This window comes from Rhinatrema bivittatum, chromosome 12 (assembly GCF_901001135.1).
Source record: "Rhinatrema bivittatum chromosome 12, aRhiBiv1.1, whole genome shotgun sequence".
Classification (NCBI taxonomy): domain Eukaryota; kingdom Metazoa; phylum Chordata; class Amphibia; order Gymnophiona; family Rhinatrematidae; genus Rhinatrema; species Rhinatrema bivittatum.
In genome coordinates this window covers 29905736-29923861 of record NC_042626.1, presented here as the reverse complement: position 1 = coordinate 29923861, position 18126 = coordinate 29905736, and the positions used below count along the sequence as shown (strand labels likewise).

Here is an 18126-nt window from a genome sequence, read left to right as displayed (position 1 = left end):
AGGAAAAATCAACAGGAAAAGGGAGGAGATATTGCCATTATACAAGTCTCTGGTGACGCCTCATTTGGCTTACTGTGCATAGCTCTGGAGAGGAATATAAACAGGATGGAGTTGCCTCAGAGGGTGGCCACTTAAATGGTCCGTGAGCTTCACTGTAAACATAGAAATGATGGCAGAAGAAGACCAAACGGCCCATCTAGTCTGCCCAGCAAGCTACGCACTTTATCCATTTTTTTCCCCTTTTTTTTCTCTCCCACCTGTTACTATTGGCTTCCAGTACCCTCCAGCCCTAATTCCCCTCCACCCCACCACCAATGTAGAGAGCAGCACCGGATCTGCATCCAAGTGAACATCCAGGTGAGGCCTCACCAAGGACCTGTACAAGGGGATAATCACTTCCCTTTTCTTACTCGATATTCCTCTCTCTATGCAGCCCAGCATTCTTCTGGCTTTTGCTATCGCCTTGTCGCATTGTTTCGCAGACTTCATATCGTTAAACACTATCACCCCAAGGTCTCTCTCCTGCTCCGTGCACATCAGCCCTTCTCCCCCCATCGAATACAGTTCATTCGGATTTCCACTCCCCATATGCATGACTCTGCACTTCTTGGCATTGAATCTCAGCTGCCATATCTTCGACCACTCTTCCAGCTTCCTTAAATCCCGTCTCATTCTCTCCACTCCTTCCGGCGTGTCCACTCTGTTGCAGATCTTAGTGTCATCCGCAAAAAGACAAACCTTACCTTCTATCCCGTCCGCAATGTCGCTCACAAATATATTGAACAGGACCGGTCCCACCGATCCTTGTGGTACACCACTTAAAACCTCCCTCTCTTCAGAGAGAGCTCCATTTACCATCACACATTGTCTTCTGTCCGTCAACCAGTTTGCAATCCAGGTCACCACCTCAGCACTCTCTCCTAAGCTTCTCATTTTATTCACCAGTTTCCTGTGCGGGACCATATCAAAAGCTTTGCTGAAATCCAAGTAGATGACATTGAGCGCTCTTCCTTGATCCAATTCCTTGGTTACCCAGTCAAAAAAGTCAATCAGATTTGTCTGACAGGATCTTCCCCTGGTGAATCCATGCTGCCTCTGGTCCAGCAATTCTCCCGACTGTAGATAGTTCACTGTTCTCTCTTTCAACAGTGACTCCATTACTTTTTCCACCAAAAGCATATAGGGGCTGATTTAAATATGTATACCTTAGAGGAAAGGCAAGATGGGGGAGATAGGATAAGAGACATTTAGATACATCATAGGTATTAACACATAGGAGGTGGGTTCTCTCAAAGGAAAGGAGACTGCAACAAGGAGCCATGGCCTGAGGGTGGAAGGGGGTAGACGGAGGAGTAATTAAGGACATACTTCTTTAAGAAAAGGATGATGGAGGACTAGAAGAGCCTCCCACTGGAGGTGATAGAGACAAGGACAGTACCTGAATTGAAGAGAGCAGGGACTAAGCACAGAGGATCTGTGAGGGAGTTATAGGGACTGTAAAGCTGAGCAGTTGGTGTGGATGCTCAGGCCGGATTAGGCTACATGGGTCTTTTTCTGCCATCACGGTTCCTTATGCAGAACACGGGGTCTATACTGTAACAAGTTTTGTAGAAACTTCTGAATAATATTGTTACCCCCTAAGTATACATTCATTTCTTTGTAGCAAAATATATAGAAAGATGATGCAAAGCAACAGAAAATGGAAACAGAGGTATTGCTTTTCAGCAAAGGTTAAGTTTGGATTGTTGTGGTAGAAGGCCATTTTATGGTTTTTCTTTTGTCTCCTCCTCCATGTAACTTTCTAACACTCCACAATTCAGCAGGATTAGCAATCCACGAACATGAATAAGGGCTCCCCACCCCCGTTAGCCTTAAGATCTGGCATGTCTTAGTGCATTAAAAAAATGTAAGATTCTGGACTGATGTGAAGGGCTTATAAAACTGCTGAAGAGCAAACATGGCAGACTGTTACACCTTAACGGCTTGTGATAACACTTCTGATTTGATGCTGATTTATTAAGAACACAGTGGGGGGGGAAAAAGGCTCTCAGTCTCTACCACTGAACTGAATGCCTGTTAACTTGCCGCTTCAGTTGATACCATCCTGAGCACTCTGGGGAGTCTTAAGTCTTCTTCCCAGGATTAATAAAGACTAAAGTTGGCGGCTTTTTAACCTGATCCTACCAACGAGGCATACCAAAGTGTTGCTTCTGTCAGAGTTTAATATAAAGTTCTGATGACCAATGAACAACTTACTTGTCTGGCAGAAGAAAGCTACTGGGAAACCTGTACCATTCCTTCCCCACGCAGACATTCACTGCTCTCCCCTCTGGCACCGTGTGTATGGAAGGATCAACAGCAATGCGGTGAAACTCCGGGTAAAGGTCTAGAGGTCCATGGTACCCTAAAAAATAAAAAAAGAACATACGATATACCATACTGGGTCAGACCAAGGGTCCATCAAACCCAGTATCCTTGTCTTCAACAGTGGCCAATCCAAGTCACAAGTACCTAGAAAATACCCAAACATTAAATAAATCCCTTGCTACTAAATGCAGCAACAAGCAGAGGTTATTCCCTATTGATTAACTGCAGTTTATGGACTTCTCCTCCAGGAACTTATCCAAACCTTTCTTTTAAATCCAGCTACACTAACTGCCTTAACCACATCCTCTGGCAATGAATTCCAGAGCTTAATTGTGCATTAAGTGAAAAATAATTCTCTCCGATTTGTTTTAAATGTGCTACTTGCTAAATTCATGGAATACCCCCTAGTCCTTCTATTATCCAAAAAAGTAAAATAACCATTTCACATTTACCCGTTCAAGTCCTTTCATGATTTTGTAGACCTCCATCATATCCCCCCTCAGCCTTCTTGTCTCCAAGCTGAGCAGCCCTATCCTCTTTAGCCTTTTCTCATAGGGAAGCCATTCCATGCCCTTTATCAGAAGGCCAGCAATAAGAACTGTGTACTCATACAAGGTTTCCAACTAAAAAATTAGTAACCAATTATCTTTACCCAGTGCTGTTCCAGAGTGGCTCATATCCCCATTTCTTCTGAACCACCAACCGGTCTAGTTTTCACGATGACCAAACCCTGCAAATTAAACTGGTTCACAGATCAAAGGTATGCAAACATACCTCATAAAGACTCATTATGGTTTGGATGCCACCAAATCCAGACCCGCTGGTGGCTTATTAGGGCCAAAGTGGGGGACCAGGAATTTACAGGGCCTCTCTCCACTGTGGAAAAGCAAGACCTTTGTGCTGCCTCTGCCCTGCAGCTTCCGCCTTGGTTTCCCAACCTGCTTAGTTAATGCAGCATGAAAACGGCCCTAAAGCTCAGGATGTGTTTACTCAAGGTGCCTCTGACATCCTCTGGTAACAGGGCAGCCGCTGAGCCACTAGTCCTGCTTCCTGCAGCCTTCCCTGGTCTTTGACTGAGGCCTTTCCAAGTACTGGCTAATGCTAAGCCTGCTCCAGCGACTGAGATCTCAAAAGGTCAGAGGTCATCAAGGTGAGCAGGCGGCGGCACGGACAGTCGTTAACAGACACAAACAAAATCCCTGAAATGAGAAAAACACCAACCTCTGAACAACGCGATGGAGCGGGAGAGTGAGAGAAGACCAAAAAGTGCCACTGTGCCCAAAGCCAGCCAGTTGGACGAGACTGTGTAATGCTCGAGGCGGTACCGCTGGAACAGGAAGTGGTAGCATTTCTGTGCAAAATCAAAATGCTTAAATTGATTTCAATTCATAAGTGACAGAATGTTTACTGTCTTTACCTGACTCTCTTCACCTCACTTTTCTCTGCCTGGTGGTATCAGATTTTATTCTGATTTCAGTAACCAAGGTCTAACTCAAATGCAAAGGGCAAATACGATTAAATCAATTTGAAAATAAAATATTCAAACTAGCTGGTCCTAAGGAAAACTTGGGTTCAGTTCCCGAGTCAGTTTTTCCCCTTCCCAGGCTGATGGGGGCTGGGGATCCTGCAGAGGCAGAACTCATGGCCTCTGGGGGATGGGAGGAAGAACCAATCATCATGCAATAGTGTCATCTAGTTGCTGGCTTTTCAGCCCATGACTGCAGGCCAGGTGCATGGTTCCCCAGCTGAGGACTAAATTGAGCTGTGGGGATTATAAACAAGGAGGAAAATCCTCAGATCACTGCAAATGAAGGCTCACAGTGCTGGAGGCCAACAGAGGCCATCTCCGTTTGAGCTGGAAGCCCAAAAGGTTGAAACTGCTGAGTACAAAAAAAAAAAAGAAAATTATCCCAAACCCGAATTAAAACGCTATTCAGTTTTATATTTGTGAAAGCATATTTAGGGTGGTGGCAGTGAGAGACTTAATCTGCAACAGCCGGAGCGCGAGGCTCTGCCAAGCTCAGTTGGAAGTAGGGAGAATCTGCTGCCCGAATCATCCTTCCTTCTAAGTAAAACAAACATTTTCCGCAGCTGAAAACAAGAGGACTGAAGGTCTTCACCCAAGGAGCAGAAGCCGGGCTTGGGAATCCTGCCATCGAGTTATAGGGCCGGCACTGTTATTTAACTCCAACAAACAAAATCCTGCTCCGGATTAACCGAAATCTGAAAACACCTACAGAACCTGATTTCAGAGGACAGATTAAGGCTGTATTATTTAAGGAGGTTTATGGATATGGATTATTTTAATTGCTGTTTTACTGTATTATTGTAATTGTTTTATGCATGTAAAGTTGTTGTCTGCACTGAACAGAATCCTTTGGAAGCGGAAGACTACAACATTTTTAATAATAAAAAATAAATGTAAGCTGCTCTGAAGTGACACAAAAGCTAGAATATAAATGTAAGAATTATTATTAACGCCCCCGCCCGCATCTGAAAAGCCCAAAAAAAAACAAACCATGGTAGCCATTCCACCCAAGGATTTTGCAGCGAGAAGAAAACCGAAGCAGCATTACAGAACTCAGGAGACTGCAAGTGACAATTGCCTGCTGCTATATTTAAGCACCGTGGTCTACCAAACCCTTCACGCTACACACACAGCTTGCCAGCGGCTGCTGCCGCAAATACCAGTACTTTGCTTCGTCACTTACGGCCCCCTTGCTAGGCAAGAAAATAATTCATTGGGGGGGGGGATTTTCAAGGAGCCCCCATAGCCCATGGGTTCTTTTACTGCCACCCACCTGTGGGTCCTTCTTAAAGAGAAACTATCCAACTGGCTTCCCTTTGCAACTCGGCCTGCATTAAGTGCACGCAGCAGGAGGAGAAGGAGGGGGCACAGTGCCACGTGCTATAGGAGATTCCACGCATGTACGTCGTTTCCCTTCTCCCCCTCCTTCCAACTCCCCGTACTTTTAACCGGGCAGAGGAGGACAACGTTCGGACCGGCCAATTTACCCAGCTTTGAAAACTGCCCTCCGTGGGGGCCATTTGCGTGCTACCTGTGCAGCTGCCACGTCCACAGCTACTTTTTTTTTTAAACTGTGATGTTTGCACCAACTTTCCCAAAAGTAAAAGCGCCCACGTGCTTTTACTGTGACAATGGACCAAGGACAAAGCAGCCCAGCAGCTCTGCGCCCGCTTTTTTTCCCCGCGCCACACCAGGCGTAGAGGTTTTTCTCCCCTCGCCCCGCATTGCCTCTGGCTAGCACGCGGGCAACGAGTTCGCTGGCGGTGGAACGCCGCCTGTACTTTTACCGGCACACAAAGAGCTCATTCTCGTGGGTAAAATGAGTTTTCTTCTACCTAGGGAGGGTTTTAAAAATTGCCATTCCTAGGTAGAAGAAAACAAAAATACGGGGAAAAAAAAAAATAGTTCTTCATCAAAAAACAATCTATTAAAGGAATAATCTCATATCAAACCGGGCTAAAAAGCATGTACTTCTGCTTTCAAGGTCACGTGGCCCATAAAGAACAGGAATAGAACGGAGACTGCTGTGCTCAGGGGAACGGAACGACGTCCCCGCTGCCGACAGGGATGAGAGAGGACCTCTTTGTTCGAATGACTGGCGCATTTGAACACGGCTTCCAGCCTTGAAGTCAACAAATGCCAACGCAAAACCAGGATCAAGAAGCGTTGATGTAACTGCATGTAATTAGGAAGTCCTATCCAAGCTGGCAGCGATGAGTCCGGCTTGAGAAGGGACACTGTGCCCAGGCTGTCCGGATAGCGGCTCTGCCGCTGTGGTTTCTTGAGAAGGAAGGAGAGTGTAAGGTTATGGCTAATGAGAAGCAGAAGCCCCAGAGACTGCGTGCTTGAAAAAGACGAAGGTGCCGTTTGCAAAGAAAGTAAAAAAAAAAAGACCACTTGCCAACGCTGCTGAGCATATTGTATGAGCACAAATCCCTGGCGGGGCAGGAGGGTAGGGGAGATTTACAAACCTTAATTATTATTTAGTAGCACATCCCTTGCTACACTACTTCAGCAGAACACTGCCCTGTCTCTGGCTGGCTCATGCTCTCAGGCTGGTAACAGCACAAACGTCCCCTGGAAGCCTCCCTGAAGGAGCACGCGGCAACAACCAGCAGCGCCAGGGAGGCGGCAAGTCACATGCCTCCCCCCCCCCCCCCCAAGAGGTTCCAGTCCCACACCTGTTGGCTTGAAAACAAATTACCTTCTCTGTTTTTAATTGGAGAACAAGAGGCTCATTTCAGCTGGGAATCCAGGCGCGTGGAAGTCATTTGGCTCTGCCTCATTGCCCACAATTACCATGTAAATTGCACAGATCCTGACAGTGAGTGACGCAGACAAACGCCAGGGCTTGACAGTTACATGTTTAAAACCGTACAGGGTAATTTACAGCAAATTCCAGGGCACAGCAGAACAGAATGTCTTCCGTGTTGCTTTCGGAGTGGAAGAGGCTGGGATTGGCACTCATGAGCTGAAACGAATGGGGATTTTTTTTTTTTTTTCGTTTCAGCAGACGGAAACTCTCCCGTACCCAACGTTAGGATGCACTGGAAGCTATTCCTGCGGCTTGTCTGGTCGTCCCCTTGGCTGACAATAGAGGAGTCTCGACCTGACAGCAAACACCGTGCACAGCAGGCAGACAGTACAGGCAAGTGGGCCTGGACAATCGGGAGATGGAACTCACAAGGGAAAAGTTATCAGGGGTATGGGAGATGACCTGGTTAAGGGCGTCCCCACAGATGCCAAATAAATAATAAAGTCATGGGGAAGATAAACATAAAAAATCCCCAAACAGGTGATATCATTCAACAAATCTGTTTTATAACAGAAGCGTTACCCACAGAAACAGGCATCCCACCCTTATTAGTAGCAGCCAGGGATGGGCTAATATTCTTGGCATCACCTTGGACACTCTGATGCTACTCACTGGCCGCTAGCAACCCAGGAGATACCGGATCCTATTAAATCCAGGTTCTATAAACTATGAAACCACAGAACCTAAAGCAGACCCGCTCCAAGCCTGTCCTCACCCAGGTCTGGTTTTCAGGATATCCACAATCAGTATTCATGAGTTGCATTTGCATGCATTTGGTCTAAGAGGCAGAGCTGCCTTGCATCTTTCGGTTATCCAGCCATGGCCTAGGGTCCTTAAGACCAGAGTTTAGGAAATCCAGGTCTAGGATGCCCTGTTGAGACCCACCTGTAGTGCAGAAAGTGCCATAGCCCCGCAGAGACAGATGAGGGGATATATGGGAAACAGGAACCTTTCCTCCTTGTGGGGTTGGGTGAAGAAAATCAGGATCCAGATATACATAGGTGCCAGCGTCAGCCAGTAAGGTCTGCCCAGGTTCTGAACTGAAAGGAAAGCAAAACAAGTTACTCGGGAACTTCCCATTTCATAAATCACTGCGTAATACGGACATGGAGTTTCCAAGACTGCTCTAAAATGTTCCACCTCTGCACGGTGGCTCTGGTTTCAAGCTCAGACTTCCGTTTGTCTGTGATCCTGCCACCAGGGAGCCAGTGCATAGGAACTTGATCACCTTGTATGCAAATGTTAAAAAAAAAAAAAAAAAAGGTGATGAAATCTCCAGGCCTTAAAGCATCCGTTCAACCTGAGAAAATTCAGAGCTTTGTAAATGCAGTTCTGTAAAAGGCATCATGCGGCATGGATTTGGGCCACATGGAACTTTCAGACCTGAACTTTTTAAGGAAAAGATAGCTGGGTTTTTTTTTATTGGCTCCACGCCCCGGGCAGGGTAATTTTCAGTCTCCCTACTCCCCAGTGGAGTTTCCCTTTGAAAATTCTGTCGCGGGGGATTAATTAAAGCAAGAGCGGTGTTTCAAAATGAAATCCCTGAGCTTTACCAGGCCCACCCGAACCCTCTCCCGACACCACCCCTTTACCTGTGGAAATCCCTTTGAAAACTGCCCCCCTCAGATGGAAAGGAAAATTGGTTCGTACCTGCTAATTTTTGCTCCTGAAGTACCACGGATCAGTCCGTGCATCCCTATCAGCAGATGGAGGCAGAGAACTAAACTTTGAGGCACTGCTACATAACCGAGAGTGCCACCTGCAGCCCCTCAGTATTGACCTGTACCCAAGCCAAGATGTTTATCTTAAACCCTAATAAACCTTGGGCGAACAGAGAGAGTCCCCTGAAAACCAGGCCTCCTTAACACAAAGCATATACCAAACTATGTACACTTTTCATTAATCTGAGTATATCACATACCAGCTCAGCAACATCCAGAAGTAAGGAAGTCTTTTAAAAGATGGGGACGGGTCTCTGGTACTTCAGGATGGAAAATTTGTAGGTAAGAACCAATTTTCCTTTCCTCTTCATACCCTGAATCAGTCCAGACAAGGGGGATGTACTCAAGCCCCTCTATTTTGGGCAGAAACTCGAAAGACCCACGCACAAGACACTTTCCCCAAACGTCGCCTCTTCTGGCACTCGCACATCCAAGTGGTAATGTCTGGTAAAACGGTGAAGAGAAGACCACGTCGCCGCTCGAAAAATTTCCTGCGGAGGAAGTAACTGACACTCCACCCACGAGGTTGCCTGCGTCCTAGTGGAATGCACTCTCAACCCCTTTGGCACTGACAGGCCCTTACAGATGTAAGCCGAAGCTATCATCTCCTTATTACCCCCCCTTGCACCACTGAACAGATGATCAGATCTCTGAAAGGTATTCGTCACCTTAAGATATCGCCAAAGAATCTGACGCACATCTAATAAGCGAAGGTCCCTTGCCATCGGAGCATTGGCTGCCAAATTCGGAAAGGCCGGTAGCTCGACAACCTGGTTAAGGTGAAAAAAGGACACCACCTTAGGCAAAAAGGAAGGAACCGTGTGTAAAGAAACCCCATCCTCTGAAAAATGCAGGAAAGGGTACCTACGCGATAATGCTTGCAGTTCAGAAATCCTTCTAGCTGAACAGCAAGCCACCAGGAAAACGGCCTTTAGGGTTAAATCCTTTAAAGAAGCCTTCCTAACCAATACAAAGGGAGGACCACACAGCACTCAAAGAACCAAATTCAGATTCCATTCTGGACAAATCTTCCAGACCAGAGGACGAAGATGTTTTGCCCCCTTGAGGAAATGAACCACATCCGGATGAGACACCAATGGTCTTCCTTGAATCCTACCCTCGAAGGGACCCTAAAGCTGCCACCTGAACCCAAAGGGCCAAACCCTTAGCCAAGCCACTTTGCAAAATGGCCAGAATCTGTGGAACATCCACATTCAAAGGCTGCAGCCTATTCTGCAAACACCACGATTCAAACAAACATTCTCCACACTCGGACATAAGCCAAAGACATGGAAGTCCTCCTTGCCTGAAGCAAAGTCACAATCACAGGCTCAGAATAACCTTCAAGTGGAGCCACCGCCTCTCAAAAGCTAAGCTACTAGACAGAAGTGATCCTCCCGGTCGGAAAATATGGGCCCCTGCCGCAATAGCCCTGACAGATGGGCCAAGCGAACGGGACCGTCCACTGCTAGACGAAGAAGGTCCGCAAACCACGGCCAGCGCAGCCACTCGGGTGCCCCCAGAATCACCCTGCCCCGATGAAGCTTGATGTGCTGCAGCACTCGACCTACGAAAGGCCTTGGTGGAAACACATACAGTAGCAGATGGGTCAGCCATGTTTGAACGAGAGTGTCAGCGCCCTCAAATCCGACCTCCCTTCTGTGAATGAAAAACTGATCCATCTTCGCGTTTCCTGAAGTCGCCATGAGGTCCACTGCTGGTCTGCCCAAGCTGGCCTGAATCAAGGAAAAGGCCTCCACCGACAACTCCCACTCCCCTGGATCCAGACGCTGTCTACTGAAGAAGTCCGCCTGCATGTTGTCCACTCCGGCTACATGGGAAGCAGCTATTCTTGCCAGATGTTTCTCTGCCCAAACAAATAGTTCTTGTGCCTCCAGCGCTACTAAACGACTCTTTGTTCTGCCCTGTCGGTTGATATATGCCACTGTCTGTGCATTGTCCGAGAACACTCGCACCATCTTGTCTTGAATGAGTGGGAGATGCCAATAAGGCTTTGCACACTGACCTAGCTTCCAGCCAATTGATGGACCAGGTTGTCTCCTCTGACTATCACTGCCCTTGGGCTGATTTTCCTTGACACATCACCCCCCAACCAGAAAGGGCTGGCATCCGTGGTCACCACCACCTAGTCAGGCACTTCCAGATCCATCCCTTTCTCGAGATTATGCTGAGACAGCCACTATGAGCGACTGGACCTGGCATCGTCTGGCAACAGCAAAGGAAGCTGAAATTCCTCCGAAAGCGGATTCCAACAGGATAACAGTGCCCTCTGCAGTGGGCGCATGTGAGCAAAGGCCTATGGAACTAACTCCAGCGTAGAGACCACGGAACCCAGGACCTGCAAATAGTCCCAGACCCTGGGAACCGACAGATGCAGCAGCCAAAGGACTTGTCCAGGTACGGGTGCACCAGGATACTTCCTTCCTAAGCGCTGCTGCCACTACTCCCATCACCTTTGTTGCCAACCCAAAGGGAAGGGCTCGAAATTGGAAATACTCCCCCAGAACGATGAACCTCAGGAACCTCTGGTGTTCGGCCCGAATAGAGATAAACTTCCGACAAGTCTGACGTCAGAAACTCCCCTTTGTGCACAGCCGCTATCACCGTGCGCAACATCTCCATCCAAAACCACGGCACCCGGACAGCAGCATTGACCTTCTGCATATCAAGAATGGGCCAAAAAATCCCCCCCCTTTTTGGGTACCATGAAGTACACAGAGTACCAACCCTGTCCCCTCTGCTGAGGGGGCACTGGAACAATAGCGTGCAGGAACTGTAGCTGTTGCAAAGTATCCCGTACCACCTCTTGCTTGGACCAGGAGATTACAAAGGCGTCCTTGAGCATACGAGAAAATTCTAAGGTGCAGCTGTCTCTTACTACTTCCAGGACCCACTGGTCCGAGGTGATCCTGGTCCACTCCTCGTAGCCACTGGAGAGGAGCAGACCAGTCCACCTTCATTGGCCAATCTTATTTCCGCTTCCTCAATGGTACCCACTGTCCCTCGGAGGTCTGCATTGGGCTCAAAAGGACTGCTGCCTGCCCAATTCTGTTTTTGTGTCGCAGGCCCAGGGCTCCTGACAGCACGAAACCTCCTCACCTCTCAGAAGCGAGCTCGTGGAGGAAGAGACTTCTTGGGGGAGGGTCTTCCTGTCCTCAGGCAACTTATTACCCTTCGACTCCCCCAACTGCTTTATGAGCTGCTCCAAATCCTCCCCAAACAGCAGCTTGCCCTTGAAGGGGAGGTTAGACAGCTCGGCTTTAGACCACACATCTGTCGACAAATTTCATAGCTATAGGAGTTTCCGCGCCGCCACCGCAGAGACCATACTCCTGGTGAAGGTCCAGATCATGTTATACAGGGTATCCGCTACATAGGCCACTCCCACTTCCAAGTGGGTAGCTCGAGCCGCCTCAGCAGTCGTCACCAACCGCTTATCATGCGCCTTCTGCATTCAGCACAAGCAGGCTCTCTGCATCAAGCTTCCACGCACCGCCGCACACTGACTCAAGGCTGATACCTCAAACAGCCTTTTAAGTAAAATTTTCAGTTTCCAGTAACAGTGGACACCGCTGCAACCACCTTGGGAATCTTCCACGATTCCAATGTCTGTTCCGGTAAGGGATATAACTCAGCCATAGCCTGGCCACTTTCAAATCCTTTTCAGGAAATTCCCACTACCAATCCATCAGCTTCTTCACCATCTTCAGCAATGGAAAAACCTTAGGGGGTGCCCGTAATCCCTCTAGAACCGTGTTTACCCCTTCATTATCCGAATCCTCTTGAGTGACCTTAATCCCCAGCTCCTCCAGCATCTGGGGAATTAGCGAGCCCAGTTCATCCCTATGGAACAGCCGAACCATCCTAGGGTCGTCAAAGTCTGCGATTGGAACCTCGTATGGATCCTGATTTTGATCCCCCAACGCACTAACAGGATCCGGATCCTACATTGGATCTACTAAGGTACTAACAGGGTCTGTGACCGGATCCACCAGCCCTCCCTGCATCTGATTCAGATCATTCGTCTCCTCTGAAGAATCTTCTTCTACCGCAGCCCAACTGAGACCCAAGGCTCGCAGGATCCCTCCGGACTCTGCATGCCCCGAAACCCTAGGTTTCTTAGTCATCCGGGACTTCCCAGGCAAAAGCCTCTTGATCCCTGCTCCCTTTCTGGCCAAATAGGCCTTATGGAGCAGAAAGACATAATCCACGGAAAAAGCTTCTGGATTCGAAGAAGCAGCGTCCGGATCCGCATCCCCCCTGCACATCTTCCCTTCCCCTGTTACCAGCAGGGTCTTGACCCGCAGGAAACAGAGTGGGAGGGGAGTTCCGAGGCTCTGCCACGGCAACCTGACTCCCAGTACATGCTGACAAAATGGCCACCGGCTCCTCTGAATACCCCCCGGGGGCCTCCAGGACTGGCCCAGTCTACCTTGTGTTCCTGCCACCCCCCACCCTGGAGGTCTCGCAGAAGTCCCAGCCCCACTGGACACACATTTGCTGCAAAATGCGGCCAAATCGAGGAGAGCCCGTTTCGAACCGCAGATGCCACAAACTTTGCCACTCTGCGTGGGAGGCGGCATGCCGGTGCGATTGGGCCTAAAAATAGCCCCTGCTGACGTGATGAGAAAACGGTGCTGAAAACAGCCCCCAGGCTCAACCGAGGAAAGAATTCAGTATCTCCCCCCCCCCCCCCCAACCCTTACCTGCCTCCCAGCAAAGAAATCCAGCCGCTCAACTGCTTCAGCCCTGCTCCTCTTCTGCCTGGAAACAGCTCTTTATTTTTTTCCCCAAACAACTTAAAACTTACAGCCGCTCACAAACTGGGCCAGGGAAGGGAAGAAATTCAAATACTTCCGAGGAGGCCGAGCACAGAGGGTGCCTGGGACCCAGGGATGAGGGAACCAGGACTCCTGGCTTTCACCTTCCCCCATCCCCCCGACAAGGGCTAAGTCAGAACAGGGATCTCCAACCACCCGCTCGCCCTGCTCAACCCGAGGGATGGCCCACGAAGGAACCTAGCACCTCGGGAAGCTGAAATCTCCTACAAATTTTTTGTTTTGAAACTCCAGACTGCAGGTTTGCTCTTCTACCATCTGTTGGAGCCAGAGAAATACTGAGGGACCGCAGGTAGTGCTCTCGGATATGTAGCAGTGCCTCAAAGTTTTGTTCTCTGTCTCCATCTGCTGGTAGGGATGCATAAACCCACTTGTCTGGACTGATCTGGGATACAAACAGTAAAGAATGGATACCCTGCCTTGAGGGAATTTCCTACTCAAAAGTCAGGTAATAATTAAATACATACATTTTGATATTGTACAGACAGCTAGGGCCAGGGCTGGTGCAAGTGCAATAGGGTACCTTAGGCCAGGGCTTCCCAAACATTTAGCCAGTATGGCCCCATTTTAGCATTTGAAAATTCACATGATCCCAGAGGATGACCAAAACAAAATTAGCAGGGGTGCAGTCCCCCTCCAACAATCACTCCATTCTCACCCTCTCTGCACTCCAGCTGATCCTCTCTCTCTCTCAACCCTCACCCCTTCCAGAGGACCTCCTCTTCTAACCTCCTTCTCTCTTCTCAACCTCTACTCCTCTCACCTCCCCAGCCCATCCCCTCTCTCTCACTCCTTCCAGGCTTTTTGCATGCCCCAACAGATCCTCTCTCATCCCCAAATTCTCCTTAGAACCTCAGGCTGATCCTCTGTCAAGCCCTCCCTCAGCTAAGGGTGCCCTTCAAGTTTTTCTGTCTCCATCTGCTGGAAGGGAGGCATAACCCACAGTCTGGACTGATCTGGGTACGTACAGGGAACTGTAATTTCTCCCTCTTTCACCCTCCACAGTCAATCCCTCTCCACTTACCCAACCCTCAAACTCTTCCTAGCTCTCATCCCTCCCTTAAATAGCTTCTCCTCTAAATATCCCCTTGCTAGGGTCAGCAATGACAACTTCCTATGGGTCCTGGGCTAAAGATGGATGACAATGGGTGAGAAGAGAGGGCAAGGCCAATGGCAACATTTCACTCTTGGGTAGGTTCAGTGGCTCATCCCTCCCCTCCTCACCCCTCATGGCTGGTCCCGAGCCCAGTGGTAAGCTGCAAGGGACAGCAGCATTACTAATGAAAGTCGGCATGGGGCTATGGGATAGTACAAGCTTACAGGCCCTGCAGTAGCCTTGATCCCTCGTCATGTTTGGCGTCCTGCTCCTACAGAACTTCCTGCAAGGGCAGTGCCAATGAACGTGTGCTGGCTCATAGGCCCCATGCTGATTTCCACTGTTAATGCTGTTGCTGCTGGCACCTGAAGAGCAATGCCATTTGAGGCATTTGTGACCTGAGCTACAGGTTTTGTGATCCCATTTGTGATCCCAAACCACAATTCAGGACAGTCTGCCCTGGGCAAACTTTCAGCTTTATGCCCCTCCCTATTAACTTTCAGAAATTTAGGCCACCCCCTTCTCTGAGATTTTGATACTTAAACTCAACAATCATGATGATCCCCACCACTAACCCTTCCAGAACAATTCTGTAAAATCACATAACTGGATAAAAGGAAGACAATTTTAAAAAGCCAGTTATGTGTATAAATATTGATTTACCTGAGTAAAAGGGTATTTTGAAAATTGCCCGCCCTAAAAATGGATAAATGCCTTTGAATATTGATCTCATAATTTCCAAAATACTTTCAGTCTTTTCTTTTTAAATTGCTGAAAGGTTTTTATGGTCAATAATGTGACCTCTAAGCCAGGGGCAGGCAAACTACCAGCCCCCAAAATCCTTTTGGCCTATGGTGATGACATCACTTCCTGAAGCCCAGAGGGAGGAAGTGACATCCGCAGGCCAATAGATGATGTTGAGACCATGGAATCCTCCCACCCCCCGGCTCCTTTACCATAAAACTCTGAGGGGAACCCGTTCAACACCCCCACTGATGGAGTGGCTCACCATTTTGGCCCTCATGCAAAAAGGCTTGCCCACTCTGGCTCTAAGTCATAAGGTGGCACTCAGAAGCCACGTTGTACATTTAGAATTCTTTGAATACCAGACATTCCTTGCAGATACACAGTCAGATTCCAGGCACATGCACAATGCTCATTACTTCATCTTAAAAATAAATCTACCATAATTGCTCTGCCTGCATGGAAAGCACCTGCCTGTGAAGGGGGTGGCGAATTAGGGGCCTATATCCTGTATTTGATGGCTTCAAAAAGATATTTACAGCCACTACGTACTGTGCAATATTTAATCACTGCACACAGGAACTGCCACCCTGTAACAAGATAAAAATTGCAAGAAACCATTCCCGTTCTAGCCCTCTTTGGTTTCACAAACCACATGCCAAACTGTGAAGTAGTTTCTGAAATGGGGCACTTCTAGGCAATTAACGCCCTGTGCTGTAATAGATTCCTATGGCTCGCAATCAAACTTGGCATTCTGTGTGGCTGGTCCAGTTCACACTGTTATTTTTTGTAAGTAATGTAGCCTGTACTTTCACAAAATGTTAAACGTCTTTTGTATTAAATCTGACAGCATGCGAGCGTGAATCAGCAAACATCCTTCGAATGACCCATATGCTTTCCGCAATTTGGGAAGCGTGGCCTGTGTGCTGAAAGCTCAATTCCGGCATGAAAAAGCACAGCTTTGAAGCCATCTACTGTGAAATTTCCTCTCCGGCTTTGTTGACTTACTATTAAATCTGTGCAGCAGGCTCTCCATGAGGGACGTCAGAGGCAGGGCGAGCAGCGCCAATATGAAAGCCACGTTGAAATTCAGAAAACCGTTAATGAAATAGAAAGGCCAGGGCTCAGTTCCTATGGGATTAACAAAAAAAAAAAAAAGTCAATCAGTAAAAGTACTCAGGGAGGGTCACTTTCTAACTGTGCGCAGCCGAGTAAAGACTGCGGGTGCTTTTCCCGCACAGTCGTCTTGACCCTGACGTTTCTAAGCAGAAATAATATGCAGAAGTTCTCTTTGAAAATTCCTGTGTGAGCACCCGAACGCAGCCCCAAAACTCACCCCGCTTCTGCAGGTGAAAAGCTGATTTTCCCATTCTAAAGCTGTTTGCCCATCATGCAGGTAAAACTTGCACGTGTTACATCCTGCAAAGGTCACCCAGAATGAGTGCAGGTATTCCCGAGGTGGGCACAGCTAGGGGAGGGGCGTGCAACTTATACATAGGATTTTGCATTTTCCAAAGTATGCACATAAAATTTTTTCTGCACACAAATGAGCAGGTTTAATTTTGTGTGGGCAGTTTTGGTGAGGAAAGTATCAGAGCAAACACTGAAAACTGTTGTAACTTCTGCTTGTATTTGCAAACTTTTTTTTATGCATGCTCTGACAAAATGACTGCCATAATTGTTCAGTGCCCAGGCAGCATACTTAGATGAGAGAGAAAAAGCATACGGGACAGAGAGCAAGAAGGATGTCTGCAGACCATTTCACATAGCCCTCTCTCAAAATGGGTCACGCTTACATACCATATACAGTAAACTGTAACCCGTAGAAACATGGTACATGACGGCAGATAAAGAGCATATGGGTCCAGCAAGGGGTTTAGGATGGAAACCGCTGCTCGGTGCAGGTTGCCCCCATGCAGACCTGGTACACCTAAGAGTGAACCCGGGTTACCCCATGTCTTCATTTCCAACCTCTAGCCTGAAGGGATCCACAGTGTTTATCCCATGCCTTTTTGGAGTTCCTTCACCATTCTCGTTCTCACCACCTTTTCTGGGAGGGTATTCCATGCCTTTATTGATCCAATTTTATACTCTGCTTTTTGGCCCTTCAAAGTGCTTTCAATCAGAGGGCTTACAATCCACCAGCAGGAAGCAACATTTCCCCGATGCTGGTTCCGAGTCGTTCCCCCTGGAGTTTCTCATCCTGACTTCCAGTTCTGCAGATTCCGTTCCGGTGGGAAAGGTTGGATGTCTGTGAATTTTTTTATACCTTGCAGGTATTTCAAGGTCTGTAGCACGTCGTCTCTGCACTTCCTCTCCTCTGGGGTATGCAAATTCAGGTCCTTCAGACTCATCTGCAGCAAGGCTTTTCTTGCAGACCCCACACTGTTTTGGGCGCCTTTTTCTGTCTACAGCTCAAGATAAGAATTAGCAACTTGCAGGCAAGACAGGGAGCTCCCCCATTCTCCTCTGCACTATATTACACTTTCAATTTACTCCTCTAACAAAAGGCCTGGGGTGGCTAACCTTTCAAAACATGGACGTCGAATACAATCTCTCTAATGCGATAGCTCCCCCGTCCCATCACCACTTTTATTGCTCTTAAATTTTTTTTTTTTTTTATATAGTGGACACAGCATTGCAAATAATAAAATTCCAGCAACAAATAAGAACAGAGCCAGAATTTTACATTCTTATCCAAATAAACAACTGCTTCAGTCTCAAGATCCATCACACCCTGGACCCAAAGCTGAAAGAAAAAAAAATCTAGGTAAGTTAGCCGGATAAGAGTTGTCCAGCAGTACAGCTCCTGCTGCACAGTTTATAAAATGCTAAGATAAGCCTCCGAGCATCTGCTTAAATGTGCAAATGCTGTCCCGCCAATAGTTTTGAAAGTTAGGCTCAAAGTACATTTCATGTGCACAAATTGCATGTAAATCGAGTTTTGTGTGCACAATTTAAGAGAACAAAACAAAGCGCATAAACCATGTTTTGTG

At 47.8% G+C, this 18126-nt stretch overlaps 1 protein-coding gene across 3 annotated transcripts in view; it reads right to left on the bottom strand.

Moving 5' to 3' along the window:
* Positions 1-18126, bottom strand: part of ALG9 (ALG9 alpha-1,2-mannosyltransferase) — a 100706-nt gene that overhangs the window by 57302 nt on the left and 25278 nt on the right. For all 3 annotated transcript variants that reach the window (XR_003852176.1, XM_029573148.1, XM_029573147.1), the window contains exons 9-12: positions 16139-16261; positions 7596-7750; positions 3589-3718; positions 2257-2404 (exon numbers count right to left, since the gene is read on the bottom strand). Coding sequence is in view for 2 of the 3 variants with exons in the window: in XM_029573148.1 (XP_029429008.1) it covers positions 2257-2404; positions 3589-3718; positions 7596-7750; positions 16139-16261 (556 nt within the window). In the remaining variant the exon portion in view is untranslated. The remainder of the gene's footprint in view (positions 1-2256; positions 2405-3588; positions 3719-7595; positions 7751-16138; positions 16262-18126) is intronic.